Below are 21,774 nucleotides of genomic sequence, written 5' to 3'. Positions count from 1 at the left end.
AACAGCAGAGGGAGCACCCCCCTATCCACATCGATAGGACAGCAGAGGAGAAGGTGGAAAGTTTTAATTTCCTCTATGTAAATATCACGGACAAACTGAAATGGTCCACCTACACAGACAAGGTGGTGAAGAAGGCTCAACAGTGCCTCTTCAACCTCAGGAGACGGAAGAAATTTGGCTTGTCACCTAAAACCTTCACAAACTTCTACAGATGCACAATTGAGAGCATCCTGTCGGGCTGCATCACCGCCTGGTACAGCAACTGCACCGCCTACGACCGCAAGGCTCTCCAAAGGGTGGTGCTGTCTGCACAACGCATGACCGGGGGCAAACTACCTGCCCTTCAGGACACCTACAGCACCTGATGGCCAAAAAGATCATCAAGGACAACAACCAACCGAGCCACTGCCTGTTCACCCCGTTACCATCCAGAAGGCGAAGTCAGTACAGGTGCATCAAAGCTGGGACCGAGAGACTGAAAAACACCTATCTCAAGGCCATCAGACTGTTAAACAGCCGTCACAAACAGAGAAGCTGCTGCCTACACAGACTTAAAATCATTGGCCACTTAATAAATGGATCACTAGCCACTTTAATAATGTTTACATATCTTGCGTTACTCATCTCATATGTACAGAGGAAGTCGGAAGTTTACATACACCTTAGCCAAATACATTTAAACTCAGTTTTTCACAATTCCTGACATTTAATCCTAGTAAAAATTCCCTGTCCTAGGTCAGTTAGGATCACCACTTTATTTTAAGAATGTTAAATGTCAGAATAAAAGTAGAGAGAATTATATATTTCAGCTTTTATTCTTTCATCACATTCCCAGTGGGTCAGAAGTTTACATACATTCAATTAGTATTTGGTAGCATTGCCTTTAAATTGTTTAACTTAGGTCAAACGTTTTGGGTAGCTTTCCACAAGCTCCCCACAATAAGTTAGGTGAATTTTGGCTCATTCCTCCTGACAGAGCTGGTGTAACTGAGTCAGTTTTGTAGGCCTCCTTGCAAGCAACACGCTTTTTCAGTTCTGCCCACAAATTTTCTATAGGATTGAGGTCGGGGTTTGTGATGGCCACTCCAATACCTTGACTTTGTTGTCCTTAAGCCATTTTGCCACAACTTTGGAAGTATGCTTAGGGTCATTGTCCATTTGGAAGACCCATTTGTGACCAAGCTTTAACTTCCTGACTGATGTCTTGAGATGTTTCTTCAATATATCCACATAATTTTCCTGCCTCATGATGCCATCTATTTTGTGAAGAGCACCAGTCCCTCCTGCAGCAAAGCACCCCCACAACATGATGCTGCCACCCCCGTGCTTCACGGTTGGGATGGTGTGCTTCGTCTTGCAAGCGTCCCCCCTTTTCCTCCAAACATAACGATGGTCATTATGGCCAAACAGTTCTATTTCTGTTTCATCAGACCAGAGGACACTACTCCAAAAAGTACGATCTTTGTCCCCATGTGCATTTGCAAACCATAGTCTGGCTTTTTTATGGTGGTTTTGGAGCAGTGGCTTCTTCCTTGCTGAGCGGCCTTTCAGGTTATGTCGATATAGGACTTGTTTTACTGTGGATATGGATATGTTTGTACCTGTTTCCTCCAGCATCTTCACAAGGTCCTTTGCTGTTGTTCTGGGATTAATTTGCACTTTTCGCACCAAAGTACATTAATCTGTAGGAGACAGAACGCATCTCCTTCCTGAGCGGTATGATGGCTGCGTGGTCCCATGGTGTTTATACTTGCGTACTATTGTTTGTGCAGATGGACATGGTACCTTCAGGCATTTGGAAATTGCTCCCAAGGATGAACCAGACTTGTGGAGGTCTACAATTTTTTTTCTGAGGTCTTGGCTGATTTCTTTTGATTTTCCCATGATGTCAAGCAAAGAGGCACTGAATTTGAAGGTATGCCTTGAAATACATCCACAGGCACACCTCCAATTGACTCAAATGATGTCAATTAGCCTATCAGAATCTTCTAAAGCCATGACATCATTTTATTGAATTTTCCAAGCTGTTTAAAGGTATAATCAACTAACAACTTAGTGTATGTAAACTTTTGACCCACTGGAATTGTGATACAGTGAAATAATCTGTATAGTCTGTAAACAATTGTTGTAAAAATTACTTGTGTCATGCACAAAGTAGATGTCCTAACCGACTTGCCAAAACTATAGTTTGTTAACAAGAAATTTGTGGAGTGGTTGAAAAACGAGTTTTAATGACTCCAACCTAAGTTAATGTAAACTTCTGACTTCAACTGTATATACTGTATTTTATACCATCTATTATACTGTATTATACTGTATTTTATACCATCTACATCTTGACTATGCTGCTCTGTCATTGCTCATTCATATATTTATATGTATTGTGTGTATTAGGTAGTTGTTGTGGAATTGTTAGATATCACTGCACTGTTGGACCTAGAAACACAAGCATTTCAATAGACTCGCAATAACATCTGCTAACCATGTGTATATGACCAATAAAATGTGATTTGATTTAAGTCATCCGCATACATAGACTCACTGGCTTTACTCAAAGCGGGATGACTTTTGCTTCCCTCCAGGCCTGGGGGCACACACTTTCTAGTAGGTTTAAATTGAAAATATGGTAAATATGAGTGGCAATATTGTCCGCTATTATCGTCAGTAATTTTCCATCCAAGTTGACAGACCCAGGTGGCCTGTCATTGTTGATAGACAACAATAATTTTTTTCACCTCTTCCACACTCACTTTACAGATTTCAAAATTACAATTCTTGTCTTTCAAAATTTGTTCAGATATACTTGGATGTGTAGTGTCAGCATTTGTTGCTGGCAAATCATTAAACAAGTTGGCAATATCAGTGGGTTTGTGAGCCATCTGATTCCATGAATAATGGAGCTGATTTAGCCTTTTTGCCCAAATGTTCATTTAAGGTGCTCCAAAGTTTTTTACCATCATTCATCTTTCTTTCATAGTGTAGTTTCTTATTTTTATTCAGTTTAGTCACATGGTCTCTCAATTTGCTGTATGTTTGCCAATCGGTTGTGCTGCCAGACTTATTTGCCATACCTTTTGCCTCGTACCTCTAAAGCATAAAATTTTTCAATTCCTCAATCCAAGGGGATTTAACTGTTTTTACAGTCATTTTCTTAATGGGTGCATGCTTATTAGTAACTGGAATAAGCAATTTCATAAATGTGTCAAGTGCAGTGTCTGGTTTCTCCTCATTTCACACCACAGAGCAGCAAATATTCTTTACATCATCTATATAAGAATCCCTATTAAACTTACTGTATGACCTCTTATACAGTATATTAGGCCCAGCCTTTGGAACTTTGGTTTTCCTAGACATGGCTACTATATTGTGATCACTACATACGATGGATTTGGATACTACTTTCAAGCAACTTTCTGCAGCATTAGTAAAGATGTGATCAATACATGTGGATGATTTCCTTCCTGTGCTGTTTGTAACTACCCTGGTAGGTTGACTGATAACCTGAACCAGGTTTCAGGCACTGGTTACAATTTGAAGCTTTTTCTTAAGTGGACAGCTTGATGTAAGCGAGTCAATATTGAAATCACCCAGAAAATGTACCGCCCTGTTGATATCACATACATTTCATCCAGATACTGACTGTTAGCACTTGGTGGTCTATAGCAGCTCCCCACAAAAATGGGGTTTAGGTCTGGCAGATGTGTATTTTTTTTAATTTTACCTTTATTTAACTAGGCAAGTCAGTTCAGAACAAATTCTTATGTTCAATGACAGCCTAGGAACAGTGGGTTAACTGCCTTGTTCAGGGGCAGAATGACAGATTTGTACCTTGTCGGCTCGGGGATTTGATCTTGCAACCTTTTACTAGTCCAACGCTCTAACCACTAGGCTACGCTGCCGCCCCAGTATTTAACAAGGGTGCCAATAATTCTGGATGTAACTGTAAATCATTCTTACCTGGGCTGCCACGTGTTTCCCTGTATATTTTAGAGGGGAGATTGGGAAATTGTGGCCGACACAACTTTGGCGAGTCATACCAGATTTCCAGCAAAGAGCAGATGCGTGTCTAATGAACGGACACTCACTCATCAATAATGTACTATTTTTCCACTTACTAGTGAATGAATAAGGAATAGAGACCTGTTTAGAGTGTGGGGCCTTGAGTGACACCAACCGTCTAATAATGGCCATATGAATAACATGGCAGATCATCAGAGGGAAAGCACTGGAATTTGGGAGTACTTTCTGATAGGACATTCCAAGCTGGCATCTGGCTGAGCTGCCAGTTCAGGTAATTGTTCACTAGACCAAAATGGCCACCAGTTTCTCTCCAAAGACATGGAGAGACAAATCAGACCAGGAAACCGGAGGACAGTGGATCGCTGATTGAACAAATAGATCAATATGTGATTAGCCAATAGTTCTTTATAGAGTTCATTTCAATGAATGGTCTCCACTTAGGTGAATTTCACTTCAAGAAAAGGAATTAGCCAGCCAAAATGTAATTTCAAAGCATATTTCAATACAATTGTACAACTGTCAGTATCACAAATGAAAAAAGAAACCATTTAAATGTTAAATACTGACATTAACATTTAGCAAAGGGATGAACGGAAGTTGTCCGAATTGCTCCTCCACAATCAAAAATGAGACAGAGTAACTCATAATTAGAATCAAACAGTTTTGTGTATTCAAAGGGATACCTCAGTGTCAGAGACAGTAATGGTGATAGAGGGTGGGAATAAGAAAGTGAAAAAGAGAAAGATAGATAATTAGAAAGAAGAGAGGGTGTAATAGGTTATTAAAAAGGGGATTGTCACAACCCCCACCGAAGGTGGCTCCTCTTCCTGTTCGGGCGGCGCTCGGCGCTCGTCGTCACCGGTCTACTAGCTGCCACCGATCCCCTTTTCCTTTTCTGTTAGTTTTGTCTTATTGGTTACACCTGTTTCTTGTTTAGGTTTTGGTTAGGGCTATTTAAGCCGGTTATGCCCGCCTGCTTTTGTGCGGGCTTGTTCCTCTCTTCATTTTCGTGGTTGTGCTATTTTCTTGTTTTCTCCGGACTGTTTGGGTCCTGTTTTTGGGCCGGTCATTTTGTATGGGCCTGGTGTTTTGGCGTGACCGTTTTCTGTGCCGGAATAAACACGATTGTCCTTTACCCTCTGCTCTCTGCACCTGACTCCGCACCCACTACTCCTAGAAGTTCGTAACAGGGATAGTGAAAGAAGGAGAGAGAGAGAAACTGGGTTGAATTAACCTCTTGGCGCACGGATCCCTTTAACGGGATCATTTTCGTAAACAACCGCTGAATTGCAGAGAGCCAAATTTAAAAAAAAATACAAAACATATTTATTTTCATGAAATATACCAAAACAAGCTTAGCTTGTTGTTGATCCAAAAAATATGCTTTACAGCGAAAGCAATCCAAGCGTTTGTGAGTTTATCGATCACTAGACAAAACATTACGAAAGGCTAGCCGCAAATTAGCTTGGTCAAGAAAGTCAGAAAAGCAATAAAATGAATCACTTACCTTTGATGATCTTCGGATGTTTGCACTCACGAGACTCCCAGTTACACGATAAATGTTATTTCTGTTCGATAAAGATTATTTTTATAACCAAAAACCTCCATTTGGTTTGCGCGTTATGTTCAGAAAACCACAGGCTCGTGCCGGTCCTGAAGGGCAGATGAAAATTCCAAAAAGTATCCGTAATGTTCGTAGAAACATGTCAAACGTTTTTTATAATCAATCCTCAGGTTGTTTTTAACATACATAATCGATAATATTTCAATCGGACGGTAAACTATTCAATACTACAGAGAGAGAAAATGTCGAGCTACAACTCTCGCGCGCATGAACTAATCAAAGGACACCTGACGCGTTTTGATAAATCTCGCTCATTTTCAAAATAAAAGCTTGAAACTATGTCTAAAGCCTGTTCACAACCTGTGGAAGCCATTGGAAAATGAATCTGGTTGATACCCCTTTAAATGGAGGATAGGCAGGCAATGAAATTCACTTCCGGGTTGGATTTCCTCAGGTTTTCGCCTGCAAAATCAGTTCTGTTTTACTCACAGACAATATTTTGACAGTTTTGGAAACTTTAGAGTGTTTTCTATACTACTCTGTCAATTATATGCATATTCTAGCATCCGAACCTGAGAAATAGGCAGCTTACAATGGGAACGTTATTTTTCCAAACATAAAAATTCTGCCCCCTAGCTTCAAGAAGTTTTAAGTAAACTAATTTTGTTTCATTGGAGGATAGAACAAGGGAGCGTGAAAGAGAAAATAAAAGTCAGAGTGTGTTCACAACCCGGCCTTGTCACGTTCCTGACCTGTTTTCTGTTATTTTTGTATGTGTTTAGTTGGTCAGGGCGTGAGTTGGGGTGGGCATTCTATGTTTTGTGTTTCTATGTTTAGGTTAGTGGTAATTAGCCTTATATGGTTCTCAATCAGGGACAGGTGTTTGACGTTTCCTCTGATTGAGAACCATATAAAGGTAGGCTGTTCACACTGTTTGTTTGTGGGTGATTGTCTTCCGTGTCTGTGTATGTTGCACCACACGGGACTGTTTCGGTTTGTTCGTTCGTTTGTTGTAGTCTGTACCTGTTCGTGCGTTCTTCGTGTTATATGTAAGTTCTCATAGTTCAGGTCTGTCTACGTTCGTTTGTTATTTTGTAGTTTGTTGAAGTGTTTTCGGTTTTCGTCTTTACTTTAATAAACTTCATTATGTCAAATTATCACGCTGCGCTTTGGTCCAATCCCTACTCCTCCTCTTCTTCCGAAGAGGAGGAGGACAGCCGTTACAGGCCTACCATAATGCTTCACAACCCGGCCTACCATAATGCTTCACAACCCGGCCTACCATAATGCTTCACAACCCGGCCTACCATAATGCTTCACAACACGGCCTACCATAATGCTTCACAACCCGGGATACCATAATGCTTCACAACCCGGGATACCATAATGCTTCACAACCCGGGCTACCATAATGCTTCAGAACCCGGGCTACCATAATGCTTAAGAATCTGGCCTACCATAATGGTTCAAAACCTGGTATTCCATAATGCATTCTTGTACCCCTAGGCAGGGGGTTTAACCAGATCTTGACTGGATCTCAATGGGTCTTTCATGTTTCTCCACCTTGGATTACATGGACATGGTCACATATGTGATCACAGCATGTGTAGATAGAATGTGTAGATAGAATGTGTAGAATGGTGGGGTCTGAAAACCATTCTAATTCCGAACTGACTAGAAAGGTGAACCCATAGAATTAGGAATTAGAATTCTTAATTAAGTCATTTAATAGGATCTACGGGTGAACCCATAGAATTACATAATAGGATCTCTGTGGATGACCATCCAACTCTGCGGACAGTCTGAGAACAAACAATATAATTTACAAGGATCAGACAATGTGCCATTTTGATATGTTCTTATACAATGACCTTACTGACTATACATTGTATACAATCATATCACCACCTGTATCACCTGTTCTCATGTTGCTGCTTTCTGACTACAATCGGTGAACGGGAATATTTAATTCACTATTCCAATCAACTTAGTTGTCAGATCACGAAATACCATTCTCAATAAACAAGCCTGGTGAGAAGATACAATACCAGCAGGACTGAACAGATCTTAATTTCAACCAGTTTGCTACAGCAGGAAAACAATCATGCAGCAACAGCAAATGTTAATTACTATGTGGATTATAATTAATTAACATTTTTGTAGTGGTTGATACATTTTTCGATAGGGCAAATCAAGTCTGAAATTTCAAAGTGGAAATTACTATCTTTAGAAGCTTAAACGAGTGATCAAGTTAAGATTCTACATCTGTATTAAAGCTTTTGATAGTTACCACTGTTCATTTTGTCAGTAAATTAAATCAGTAATGTGAATATCCTCTGAGAAACATTAGCTAGAGGATGCTAAGTGTGAACATGTGCAGGCAGATTTGTAAATTAGATGGATTCATTCATTTATTCATTGATTTCTTCTTAGAACAGCTGGGATTATGTCGTCTTGTGCCCTGCCATGTAAAAAAAAGCAATTTGAGAGTCACTGTATTCTCGTCTTTGTAGGATAAATTATGCAGCATCACCGTTTCAACCCTCTGGGATGCCATGTTGTTAGATTCTCCTCCATTCACAGAAAGGACAGAGAGTGAGCTTGAAAACAGTCAAAGGTCAAATAGAAGAGAGGTTATTTAGAGGCATCTTTGCAATGTCCTGTAAACAACCGATTACAGTTCTGTACTCCATCACTAGAAATGTTCACTCACAGAGCAAAGCTGGTTGCAATTACATCATTACAGCCAGAAATCTGGTTTCAATTATGGTGATTTCTGATTGTAATGTAATTTAATCCTATACACTCGTACCCGTATACAGGTTGAAAATGTCTGATTTGGTCAGTGATAAATGGCTAAATTGGTATGCAGTGGCTGTACAGTAACATGCTATACATGACCTCTGAGCTCTGGCTCTGTACTTCACAACTCTGTATGGGTTTTGACTGACAGCCGTTCTGAACTTGAGCACCTTGCATGATAAGAAGTTGCCCCAATCCCTCCTGCTAATTGGGCAATTTTTGCAAATTTGATGTCTGAGTGAGGGAAAAGCTGTAAATTAAGAGAGAATGTTGCTGAGGCACACACACCTGAATGCACTCATTACTTAATTATATACGCACAAATGATCTGTTTCTCTGAATTGCCTTGTTAAAGCCTAACACTGTAATATCATATTTTATATCTTAGCTAGTCATGTTGGCAACAGAACAAGCTTTCAAATGATGCTCGCCTCACCCAGATTGCGTTTTATACGGGACCATTTTTGGATTGCGTAAACAACAACAGTAATTGTGTGATGCAGGGCTGTGTTCCAACCAAAACAACTACAATTGTGTTTGCTCTAGTTTCTCAACGGCACAGCTAGAAGAGCTAAGAGAAAAAACACCTTATACAGTAGTTGAAGAATCTTCGAGTCATAAAAGTGCATTGAAATGACTTAGGAACTGTGCACACTTTGGAGAAGTGTGTGGCCACTTGGAGATACCCGTTAGTCCTTTGACTCAAACCCTTGTACTTTTTTTTGTCATATGTTGCACATACGCTACATTTTCTAGGAATATTCTTATCATGTTACCGAATGTATCCAGAGTATTTTAAGATTTCATTATCAACCAACGTTGCAAAAAGTACAGTAAATGTAAAACACACAAAATCAACAGTGTAATGTTTGGATTCAGTCTTGTGTCAGGTGAACTGTTGTGTCCTCATATTTGGTCTAGTAATTTCCCCATAATTTCCAAACTGTTCCCTTTTAATTGCTACCATGGTTATGCATATGCTTTTCATATTTCTTCTGTAAGAAAAACATTTTACTTTAGCCCAATCCATATAGGCCAATTCCCACATGTGTAAAGGGTTTTAAGCAATCTTCTACCTCTGGTGCAGACATTAACTGACATCTAAAACAAGTAGCCTGACTGACACTGATTCATCATGATCAAACACAGGGAAATATACCAAACTGATGATACCATAGAGTTTTAGACACCTATCGATCCACCCAGATCAATTGAGATGGGAATAGTGAAAAACCAACCCTGTGTGCTTACTGCTACAGCCATCAAAGACAGCATGGAAGCAGCATCCAACAAGCTTAGTTTGCTTTGGTCTCAAAATCATTCACACAGACCCTCTTATGTGGCTGCTAAAAATCCCTGCTTTTCCCAAATGATTTTCTGCTTTCAAACTAGAAACAAAATAGATAAACCCTACTCGTTTTAAAACATTCAAACAAAGAACCACCGTGATAGCATTTCCCCATGTAAGCAAGGCAAGCACACCCTATATCAGCATCCAGCATACCATCCAATCCCCTCTTCATTTATTTTGTTTGGTTGAATCGCCATTCAGATGGTAATGGTGGGCGACCTTGCATTGGAGCTTATGATGTAGTACTCCAATATCTACTTACAGTAGGTGACCAGCTGGGTACGCTACTCTGAAGGGATGTGGTAACAACAGCATCTCTCAAAGTAAATCATCTGGATCCTGTGCTACTGCTGCTGAAACCTGCCTTTGATGTTCTTTATGCACAGTCCTGTGGGGAACCCAACCCTTTTCTCCCTCTCCGCAATGATCAGCTGAGACTCAACACCACAGTGTACGGCTGGAACACAGCCTCCTAATAACAGTGGGGGATACTGCAATCAATACAGTGTCTATATCAGACTCTTTTCTCAAGCCAAACAATGCCTTATTATTTTTCCCATCCTTTACTCCAACTTGAAATGGGGAATGGATGAGGTCATTGTGTGTGAAGCATTGCAAAAAGCCATTGGGAAAACACAACCCGTTTCCTCAGAACTACTGCAGTAGAATGGTACACTCTTAGCACCTTTTTTTCTATCTAGAACCTAAAATGGTTCTTCCATGAAGAACCGTTTTCCACACACGGCTCTACTTGGAACCCAAAAGGGTTCTACCTGAAACCAAAAAGGGTTCTCCTATGGGGACAGCTGAAGAACCCTTTTGGAACTATTTCTTATTCAAGAGTGTATGTATCAAAAGTCCAGTACTCACCATCTCTCCTGTTGACTTTAGCGAAGCCGGGCCCATGGCTGTTGGATAACTGTGAGGAGCTTCTGAAGGAGGACTGGGGCAGGTTGGACACCAGTGGGCCGTCACAGCTGTCTATCAAGCAAACATGAAACACAAAGCAAAGGATTAGTCTTTGAGCTCTGGACTAGTAGTAACTCAGCATAGTACCTCCAAAGAACATTATCAAGGAGGAATCATACTTTAAGTGAGTTGACAATATTGTAAGCAGCGATAGAAACACCATCGACACCATTGTGGTGACATCACAGGATGTCATCACCATTCTAATGACATCACTGTAAAATAACTACATAATGCAGATCACTGTTATGTTCCAACACCACTAATGTGTGCTATGGCTTTATTAGAAGAGATCAAAACACCAAGACCAAAACAATATCACAAAACATGTTACAGAGTGACTTGAAATCAACTGTAATATGTTGTAAAACCAAAGTATTGATAAACCAAACTGCAAAAGCAGGGTGTTCTTGTCATATTGAAGAAGCCCATGTGTCAATAATTACCACTAAGGAGCATGCCATACTATTCAAATAGGAGCTGCACTTTGCAGTACTTTCACTAGATGAGAAGAGAAGAGAATCATTGACCACCTCTAACATGGCCCCCATGTGATCAAGCATTTTTGCTCTGATGATGTCAGATTGGGTGTTGTATTGCAGTTATGTCTGTTATGTATTGTATTGCAGTTATGTCCACCTCAGTAATAAAACAAGCTGGTGACTCATGTTGTTTAGATACAGAGACTCTCAGAGACCTGTTCATGCTCCATACACTTTTATGATTATGACTGGAGGTTTAGATTGCAATAAAAACCCACACACACGCATACACATTGGCATGCACGTACGCATATGACCAAATGCTCACACACATGCTAGGGGCGCGTGATTACATGCACAAGCAAACAAATGCACACACACACAGACAAAGTTGGCTTATCTCTTATGACATTAAAAACAGAACAATAAGAAACAAATATTACAGAACCGTGCTAGGGCCAAATAAGCTTTAATGCTTGTTTTAGGCGTGTTTTAAATTGGTCATACCATGGATCATCTAGCTATTTTATTTAGAATTGTAAGACCCCTGTAGGTATCCCCCAAAATAATGAAACATTATTTGATAACATACTGAATTTTGGCCTTTACTACTATAGCCCATAGAAACACATTGAATAACACATTCATGAATGGCAAAGCAGACAGTCAAAAAATAAATCATGAGGAATAAGGTTTTAAAGCGCCTGTCCTATATCTAGAAGAGATCACAGGGAATAGGGTTTTGAAGTGTCTGTCCTATATCTAGGAGAAATCACAAGGAATAAGGTTTTTTAACTTCTGTGCTATATCTAGGAGAAATCGAAAGGAATAAGGTTTTAAAGCGCCTGTCCTATATCTAGAAGAGATCACAGGGAATAAGGTTTTAAAGGGTCTGTCTTATATCTAGGAGAAATCACAAGGAATACAGTTTTGAAGTGTCTGTCTTATATCTAGGAGAAATCACAATGAATAAGGTTTTGAAGTGTCTGTCCGATATCTAGGGGAAATAAGAAAACTCAGAAAGAAAAAAAAATTGGACAATATTTACCCCCTTTTTTTTTGATGGCACAAAATGACCTCCATACCTCCAGCACGCACCCCTGAGGCCCATGCAAAAACAGATATCTAAACTGACTCATTTTGATGGGGATTTTTGTATTATGTTAATCATACAGCTTGCAAACCTCTCATTAGTAGTTCGCACACACTCTCATCGTGACCAACCTACAATCACTATCTCTCAATGAGTGTACATGAGGTTGTTTGTTGAGTATTCAGTGTGAAAAGCATTTCAATTATAGTGGTTGAGGGTGAGAAGTGCACTCCAAAAAGAGAGCAGAGGAGTAAAAGCTGATTTGATCATCACTAATGAGATGAGACTCGTTGAAAACTAGAACAGAGTTTGAAAAAACAATAAAAAAATGGTGTTCAGAGTTAGGCATTTCACTGCCTTTAGCCACATCTCTGACTGACTCTGTGTTCAGTCATGCACAGACATCATGGTGCGGTGGAGGAAACTGGAGGTTAATGCTGAATACCTGTGCGGCTCACATCCACTGAACCTCGACAATAAACTCACCTTTCCTCGTGTTAGAGCCACCTTTGCAGAACAGGCTTACAGGTACCATAGCTAATTTATCTATCTCTAAACCAGGGGTGTCAAACTTATTCCAAGGAGGGCGTAGTGTCTGCAGGTTTTTTGATTTTCCTTTCAATTAAGCCCTAGACATCCAGGTGTGGGGAGTTCCGTACTAATTAGTGACCTTAATTCATCAATCAAGTACATGGGCGAGCGAAACCCCGCAGACACTCGGCCCTCCGTGGAATGAGTTTAACACCTGTGCTCTAAACCATAGAAATCCCACGTAAAAAACAACAACAATACTTACATCCCAAGGTACTGCTTTATTTGTTTTTTAGAGACATAATATATGTACTAAAAGCTAGATTCTCTACTTAACATGTTGCTACATAATAGTACATTTTTTCTTTTTTTTATTGAATTATAAAACATATAATACACCTGCAGTGAAGCCGCTCAACATTTACATGACATTTTTGTCATTTAGCAGATGTTCCCATCCAGAGTGACCCACAGGAGCAACCAGGGTCAAGCGCCCCGCTCAAGGGCACATCGACAAATCAAATAAATACAAAATTGTCAAATGGCAAAATACAACCGGTGTAGACTTTATTGTGTAATGCTTGCTTACGATGCAGTGTTTAAAAATACAAACAAAATAGTACCACAAGTGGAATCAAAGTAAATACACAAGAATAGATCTATATACAGGGAGTACCACATCAATGTGCAGAGGTACGAGGTATTTGAGGTAGATATGTACATGGAGACAGGGTAAAGTGAGGCATCAGGATAACCTCCCACTCATCTCCAGTTACACATTCCAACCCTCACCTATCTCTGCTGGCCACCCTCTTTGGATTTCTATGCGCCATATATCTTTTAACTATGCTGTGATGTTTAACATACAATTTAAATCTATCTTATCGAATAGAGTCCACCGATTGTGAGTTGAAGATAAATACTTTTGCTAAGAGTAATAATATATTAGCGATTGACTGACCAGATGTCTCCAGATCTCCCAACAATGCTATTTCTAGAGTCAATTTTAGATTAATGGTATGCTTTTTCAGCCACTCCTGAACCTGAGACCAGAAGCAGGCTACCCGAGGGCAATACCAATAGTACTATCTTAGAAAATGATGATATATTGTGTGTCCCGAATGGCCCATAGGGCTTTGGTCAAAATTAGTGCACTAAATAGGGAATAGAGATGGGATGAAATCATTAACTCATTCCAAAGTATTCTTCTCAAGGAGTGTCAGTGGCCTCAGAACCCATCAAAAGTGTTTAATCAGTATTGATAAAAGACAGATCCTTGGCAGGAGCTACAGGCAATAGAGTGAGACAGGCCACCCTCTCCTCTCCTCTCCTCTCCTCTCCTCTCCTCTCCTCTCCTCTCCTCTCCTCTCCTCTCCTCTCCTCTCCTCTCCTCTCCTCTCCTCTCCTCTCCTCTCCTCTCCTCTGTTCTCTTCCCCTCCCCTCACTTCCCTTCCCCTCCGCTCTACTGTGTCCCATTTCACATTTTGCTGAAATAAGTCCAGATGATGGAAGTGGAGAATGAATACGGATGAAGATGATGCATCACCTTCACAATCAACAACTAGAAATAGAGTATGGATAAGGCGCTGGACTGAACTCCAAGACTGAGTTCAATACGATTCACTGTATGTCTTTTGGATGTATTAAAAAATTCAGACCATGCTGCATTCAGCAGAAATAATAGTCTAATGAGGCCAATAACATGCTTGTTTGTGAACTAGAACTATGGCATGGAACACTAACAGTCATCCTCAATCCAAACTAAACACCAGTGTTCTGTTCTTGTGTTCCATTCTGCACAACTTGGTTCCACAGTATATTGACCCATGGGGCTTATAGTCTTTCAGCTCTCCAGACAGATTGAAGAGCAGAACTGTAGCAGCACACCCAACCTAATGTGCTAACTCCATGTAGTGACATTGTAGGGGTGCTTCAGTCCCTGTTTTAATTAGCTTGTTCCTCTGGCAGGGAATTAATTGGCCAGATTGAGAGAGAGGGAGAGACAGATTGGGCTTGTGGCCAGCTAGCACAATGTAGTTGACTATGGCTGCTTCCTAAATGGCACCCTATTACCTATATAGTGCCTCATAGGCTCTGGTCAAAAGTAGAGCACTATATAGGGAATAGGATGCCATTTGGGACATATCCTATAACATTTACACCAACTGCCACAGGAAGTAGAGCAGCTAGAAGCTTCTGTAGAGTTAAACACGTGCAGCACCAACCTCCACAGGGAAAGACGTGTCCCCAATAATAAACTAAACGTACTAGAGCTTGTTTTTCGTGTTTCATATTGGCCCCGAAAGATAATGTGCCCATCTACTGGTGGATCTACAATAATACAAAATGCCAGAAGTTAATTCCTAATGAAATACGCCTGAATATGGAACCAAACTCGATGGAGGGACTTTGTGAATGACCTAAGTGAATCAAGAATATGAACAAATAACTTTGGTCCAGTCTAGGTCTGACCTAAGTGATTCAAGAATATGGATAAATAACTTTGGTCCCATCTAGGGCTATAGAAGAAAAATTGTGTGTTTATCTTTTGAAGAAGAAAGAACTGAATGACTTGTATCTTCCTTCGCAGCATGTGAGACCAGGATGTGAGTGAGCATTACATAATGTAATGTACTACAGGGCCTGCAAACTGCCTTGTAGCTTGATCTGATCTGTGATTGACTGCTATTACCCAAAAGAAAGTCCTGGCTCGCCAGAGCAACACTATCCAATCATTGAGTTATTGTGATGGTATGATAGGTGCAGCCCTCATAGTAGTGGAACATGCTGTGTTGAAGAGGCGCTATGTTATGCAGCAGTCACAGGCGGGTATTGAATGAACATGTGCTCACAGCCCAAGGTTATTATATACGTAAAACTAAAACTGAAATAAAACAAAATGGGGTTTTCAAACTTTTTTTCTAATGGGGTTTTCAAGCTTCTGAATCTGGTGGGTCACATTGAGGTTGACTTTCATTTAACGGTACACTCGGTGAGATGACGTTGTCATGAACAGCACTGCTGCTGATCCAGTTAAACAATGCAGCAAGACAATAGCTGATTACGCCAGTAAGAAAAACAATGTATCAATTGGATAACTAATGCTCATCTAGCCAGACAAACTATCCCCATCTCTAAAATGACCTGACAACAACCAACCCTCTCATTTGTGCTTTACATTATAAGCATAGCACCCGGGTTGACTGCAGCCAAGATCAATGTAATCAGTGAACAATGATCAAAGGGAGGACGCTGTGACAATGTAGCCGTTAAAAACTCTTTATCCTGAATCTGTCAGTCTGCCAGTCTTGGGGAGTCTCTTTACAATAACACACAGACACAGAGTTGAGACAAGCTGACGGCAAAGCTGCAAGGCTGTCACTCCCCTGACTGGGTTCAAACACGTTTATTACTAGAGCAAAGGCACCACTAGGAACAGTCACTGACTCCAACACTTTGCCGTGTGACCATGCTAATGCAGATTTCATCTAGAATCCTTCAGGCAACTTCACTTATGCTAATAGCTCCCAAGACTGTTGTGAACACAAGCAAGTAATTAATGGGTAATCTAATGCTGCTTGAAAAACATAAACTAAGATGCTCTATAACCCAGAAACGAGACTAAGGATTTGTCCCAAATGACACCCTGTTCCCTATAATGCACTAGGCCCGGGTCAAATGTAGTGCACTATAAACAGAATACGGTGCCATTAGGGACGGACCCTAAGATGTTTTTTATCCTGTCCTCTCCTGTCCTCACCTATTCTCTCCTGTCCTGTCCTCTCCTTTTCTGTCCTCTCCTGTCCTCTAATATTCTCTCCTCTCGTGTCCTCTCCTTTTCTGTCCTCTCCTGTCCTCTCCTATTCTTTCCTCTCCTGTCCTCTAATATTCTCTCCTCTCCTGTCCTCTCCTCTCCTATTTTGTCCTCTCCTATCCTCACTTATTCTGTCCTCTCCTCTCCTATTCTGTCCTCTCCTCCTCTGTGACGGGCCTGGACATGAAGGAAAACAGAAAGATAAACCTGTAAAATGGACGTGTTCTATGCATTCACTTCTCCAACTACAGCTCTAAGGCCTAAATTTTACATAAGCCTGGAACGTCCACAGGACTATGGTGTGTGGGTGGATAGTGTACTTTCTCCACAATAGGCATAAAAGTGACTGATTTATCGCCACCCAGCCCTGGTCCAGAGGATAGGCATACTGTAAGTCTATCCATCAAGACATACTAAGCACTCCTGTTTTAAAAAGTCCTCCTATGATAATTACATTCCCTCTGTGTTTTCTCCCCCACGGCTGATACCAAAATCCTTCTGCAGGGTTGGAGAAAAACACAATTAGCAGACCGGGGTTCAAATACTATTTCACATCATTTCAAATACTATATGCTAGCTGTGCTTGTTTGAGCTTGCCTGGTGCAACGGAACCAATAAAAAAGTCCTAAAACGTGTCACTCCAAACCCCGCCCACCTGACACTCCAGGCAGGCTGAAGCCAAACGGTCAATGTTTTTGAAAGATTTCAAGTACTATTTGAACCCAGGTGTGCCAATGAGGTGCTCTTTCAACAGTCAAGCCTCATAACACGAAACAGTCAATGCACACTCCATATCAGGTGTGGAACCGAACGTTCAGTACAGTAAAGGGGAAAATGCCATTACTTTCCAACAACATTTGTCACGTTTCTTTCCCTTCTTCCTAGAGGTGTCATAATTCACTCAAGCTACACTTTTTAAAGTGTTTTTTCTAAGTGTCGCTAATGTACTTTACAGTCATCCATTTTACTTTATGTGTTGTAACTACGTCGTGTCAATGTGTGTGTGTTTTTTCAGTGTTGAGATATGCCTGTGTACTTACTGATAATCACCAGAGACGCAGACAGACAGATGCTGCTGCTACACTTCTGGACCCCTTCACACATAACGGATGACTATCTTCTCTGAGTTAGTCAGCACTCAGCAGCAACATCAATACACACACATGTTGTAAATACAGCTTGTTTTAACAGTACTAAAGTAGGCTTTGTCAAAAAATATAATATGTGAAATATGACTGACAGTCAGAGTTACAGCCTGTACTCCATTAAATCATAATGGGGGTCCTAAATGGCACCCTTTTCTTTGTATATAGTGCACTACTTTTATCCAAAGCCCTATGGGCCCTTGTCAAAAAGAGTGCACTATAGTTGGTAACAGGGTGCCATTTGGGAAGCATACATATTACTCTACTGCTAAGGAGGAGCCACTTGGGTCGTGCAGTAAAATGGAGTGAGTAATTAGGCTCGTAGCTAGAAAAGTGATTATTATTATTTATTTTAGAAGACCCGGTCTCCTGGCTGTGCTATTCCCATAGACATATGGCTATTCCACTCTGTACGGGTGTACTAGCACACAGCTAATGGGGAACGGAGAGGGCATGTGTTGAGGAGGTTTGGGGATCTCTGGGAGTGAACGCAGGTAGTAATACAATTATAGACTACACTCAATTATAGACTACACTCAAATACAAACACCTAAGAATACACATACATGCACATTGAACACACACACACATGCACACACACAAGCTTCTACCCTGCCAATAAGCTTGTGGGTGACGGTCAATCAATGGGTGATGGTCTACCAATCTACCCTTGGTATAGTACTGTAGCCCTCTTCCCCTTACATCTGGTTTCTTTGTAGTCAGGGGACAGAGAGGTAACCGAGTCTCTGTTGAACCAACGCCCTGCTTCTATCTGTAGCCTTGATCACTGCTTAGCTTTGAGCTTATGAAGATGCCGATGGAAAACCCCTTCAGAAGGTCAGACTAACTCTCCCTCCCAGTCATGTTTACAAAGTAAGTATTTTGGTGAGCCTGAGTTAACTTATAAAATATTGAGGTGCCTGCCCTCCACCCAGCGGTGGCATAGCTTGGCTTGGAGTGTTCAGATACTGTATAGAATACTCAGAGTTGAACAGCTGAGAGCAGGGGAGGGGAGGGTAGAGAGGAGGGGAGGGGAGGGTAGAGAGGAGGGGAGGGGAGGGTAGAAGAGGGGAGAAGAGAAGAGAACAGAGCTGAAAGAAGAGGGTTACTTCAGTTCTGACCCACATTTGTCACTGGGTCAGCCTCTCTGACTGGCCAACCCAAGGGAAACCACTGGGGAGTGAAATGGAAGAGCTCAGAATGTCCCAGAAGAGCTGGGAGTTGGAAGGTGTCAACAAGACAAGATTATCCTAATATCTCCTCCCTGTAACCGACTCTCCTAATATATCTTCCCCTCTGACCGATTCTTATAATATCTCCTCCCCTCTAACCGATTATCGTAATAACTTTTCCCCTCTCACTGAATCTCCTAATCTCTACTCCCCCTTACCGATTATCGAAACATCTCCTCCCCTCTGACCGATTATCCCATTACCAACTTCCTCACTCTCCCACTACCTCACTCTCCAACTACTACCTCACTCTCCAACTACTACCTCACTCTCCAACTACTACCTCACGCTCCAACTACTACCTCACGCTCCAACTACCTCACTGTCCAACTACCTCATGCTTCCAACTACCGCAGGCTCAAACTACCGCAGGCTCAAACTACCTCACGCTCCAACTACCTCACGCTCCAACTACCTCACGCTCCAACTACCTCAGGCTCCAACTACCTCAGGCATCCAACTACCTCAGGCCTCCAACTACCTCAGGCTCCAACTACCTCAGGCTCCAACTACCGCAGGTCTCCAACTAGCCCTCTCTCTCCAACTACCTCATGCTTCCAAATACCTGACTCTCCCAACTACCTCATGCTTCCAACTACCTCAGGCTCCAACTACCTCAGGCTCCAACTACCTCAGGCTCCAACTACCTGAGGCTCCAACTACCTCACGCTCCAACTACCTCAGGCCTCCAACTACCTCAGGCCTCCACTACCTCAGGCTTCAACTACCTCAGGCTCCAACTACCTCAGGCTCCAACTACCTCAGGTCTCCAACTAGCCCTCTCTCCAACTACCTCATGCTTCCAACTACCTCATGCTTCCAACTACCTCACTCTCCAACTACCTCACTCTCCAACTACCTCAGGCTCCAACTACCTCAGGTTCCAACTACCTCACTCTCCAACTACCTCATGCTTCCAACTACCTCACTCTCCAACTATCTCAGGCTCCAACTACCTCACTCTCCAACTACCTCAGCCTCCAACTAAGGTTTATGGACTGCAATAAGGAAACATTTCTATTGTTCTTCTATGTTGCTACTTTTCTTTCCACTACACCTCTCCTGACTGTAGCCATTATAAACTAAAGCCTGAATAAAAACGATTGAAAACAGATAGCAGGAACCTGCTATTCTTATCATTACTTTGATGATTTGATGTTGCTGTTGGCTCAGATGACATGCATTGCCAATGCTGTAATCAGTGCTAACAGTGGACAACAACAACAAAAACAACAGCCCTGTTTTTGTTGAACACATGTAGATTGATTCAGATTGACAGATTATTCAGAGCACTGCTCCACAGGTCTGTTATAGTGTTACAACGGTTCTTTTTAGAAACTACATCAACTGCCGCAACTGTCGTACTGTAAGGTAGCACTGGACAGCTGTTGGGTGCATGGTAGCCAACGGCTGAATGGTAGCCAACGGCTGAATGGTAGCCAACGTCTAAATGGTAGCCAACGGCTGAATGGTAGCCAACGTCTGAATGGTAGCCAACGTCTGAATGGTAGCCAACGGCTGAATGGTAGCCAACGGCAGAATGGTAACCAACGGCTGAATGGTAGCCAACGTCTGAATGGTAACCAACGGCTGAATGGTAGCCAACTTCTGAATGGTAACCAACGGCTGAATGGTAGCCAACGGCTGAATGGTAGCCAACGGCTGAATGGTAGCCAACGTCTGAATGGTAGCCAACGGCTGAATGGTAACCAACGGCTGAATGGTAGCCAACGTCTGAATGGTAGCCAACGGCTGAATGGTAGCCAACGGCTGAATGGTAGCCAACGGCAGAATGGTAGCCAACGGCTGAATGGTAGCCAACGGCAGAATGGTAGCCAACGTCTGAATGGTAGCCAACGGCAGAATGGTAGCCAACGGCTGAATGGTAGCCAAAGGCAGAATGGTAGCCAACGGCTGAATGGTAACCAACGGCTGAATGGTAGCCAACGGCTGAATGGTAGCCAACGTCTGAATGGTAGCCAACGTCTGAATGGTAGCCAACGTCTGAATGGTAGCCAACGTCTGAATGGTAGCCAACGTCTGAATGGTAGCCAACGGCAGAATGGTAGCCAACGGCTGAATGGTAGCCAACGGCTGAATGGTAGCCAACGGCAGAATGGTAGCCAACGGCTGAATGGTAACCAACGTCTGAATGGTAGCCAACGGCTGAATGGTAGCCAACGGCAGAATGGTAACCAACGGCAGAATGGTAACCAACGGCAGAATGATAGCCAACGTCTGAATGGTAGCCAACGGCAGAATGGTAGCCAACGTCTGAATGGTAGCCAACGGCAGAATGGTAGCCAACGGCAGAATGGTAGCCAACGGCTGAATGGTAGCCAACGGCAGAATGGTCGCCAACGTCTGAATGGTAGCCAACGTCTGAATGGTAGCCAACGTCTGAATGGTAGCCAACGTCTGAATGGTAGCCAACGGCAGAATGGTAGCCAACGGCTGAATGGTAGCCAACGGCAGAATGGTAGCCAACGGCTGAATGGTGGCCAACGGCAGAATGGTGGCCAACGGCTGAATGGTGGCCAACGTCTGAATGGTAGCCAACGTCTGAATGGTAGCCAACGTCTGAATGGTAGCCAACGGCTGAATGGTAGCCCACGGCTGAATGGTAGCCAACGGCTGAATGGTAGCCAACGGCTGAATGGTAACCAACGGCTGAATGGTAGCCAACGGCTGAATGGTAGCCAACGGCTGAATGGTAGCCAACGGCTGAATGGTAGCCAACGTCTGAATGGTAGCCAACGGCTGAATGGTAG

The 21,774-nt window shown here is 42.2% G+C and overlaps 1 protein-coding gene across 1 annotated transcript in view; it reads right to left on the bottom strand.

The window, feature by feature from the left end:
* Positions 1 to 12,816, bottom strand: part of cntnap3 (contactin associated protein family member 3) — a 187,666-nt gene extending 174,850 nt beyond the window's left edge. The window contains exons 1-2 of the mRNA XM_038989461.1: positions 12,768 to 12,816; positions 10,608 to 10,718 (exon numbers count right to left, since the gene is read on the bottom strand). Coding sequence (XP_038845389.1) covers positions 10,608 to 10,718; positions 12,768 to 12,816 — 160 coding nt within the window. The remainder of the gene's footprint in view (positions 1 to 10,607; positions 10,719 to 12,767) is intronic.
* Between the last annotated feature and the right edge of the window lie 8,958 nt (positions 12,817 to 21,774).

The sequence above is a fragment of the Salvelinus namaycush genome, chromosome 3 (genome assembly GCF_016432855.1).
Source record: "Salvelinus namaycush isolate Seneca chromosome 3, SaNama_1.0, whole genome shotgun sequence".
Taxonomy (NCBI): Eukaryota; Metazoa; Chordata; class Actinopteri; order Salmoniformes; family Salmonidae; genus Salvelinus; species Salvelinus namaycush.
This window is presented reverse-complemented; position numbering and strand designations above follow the sequence as displayed.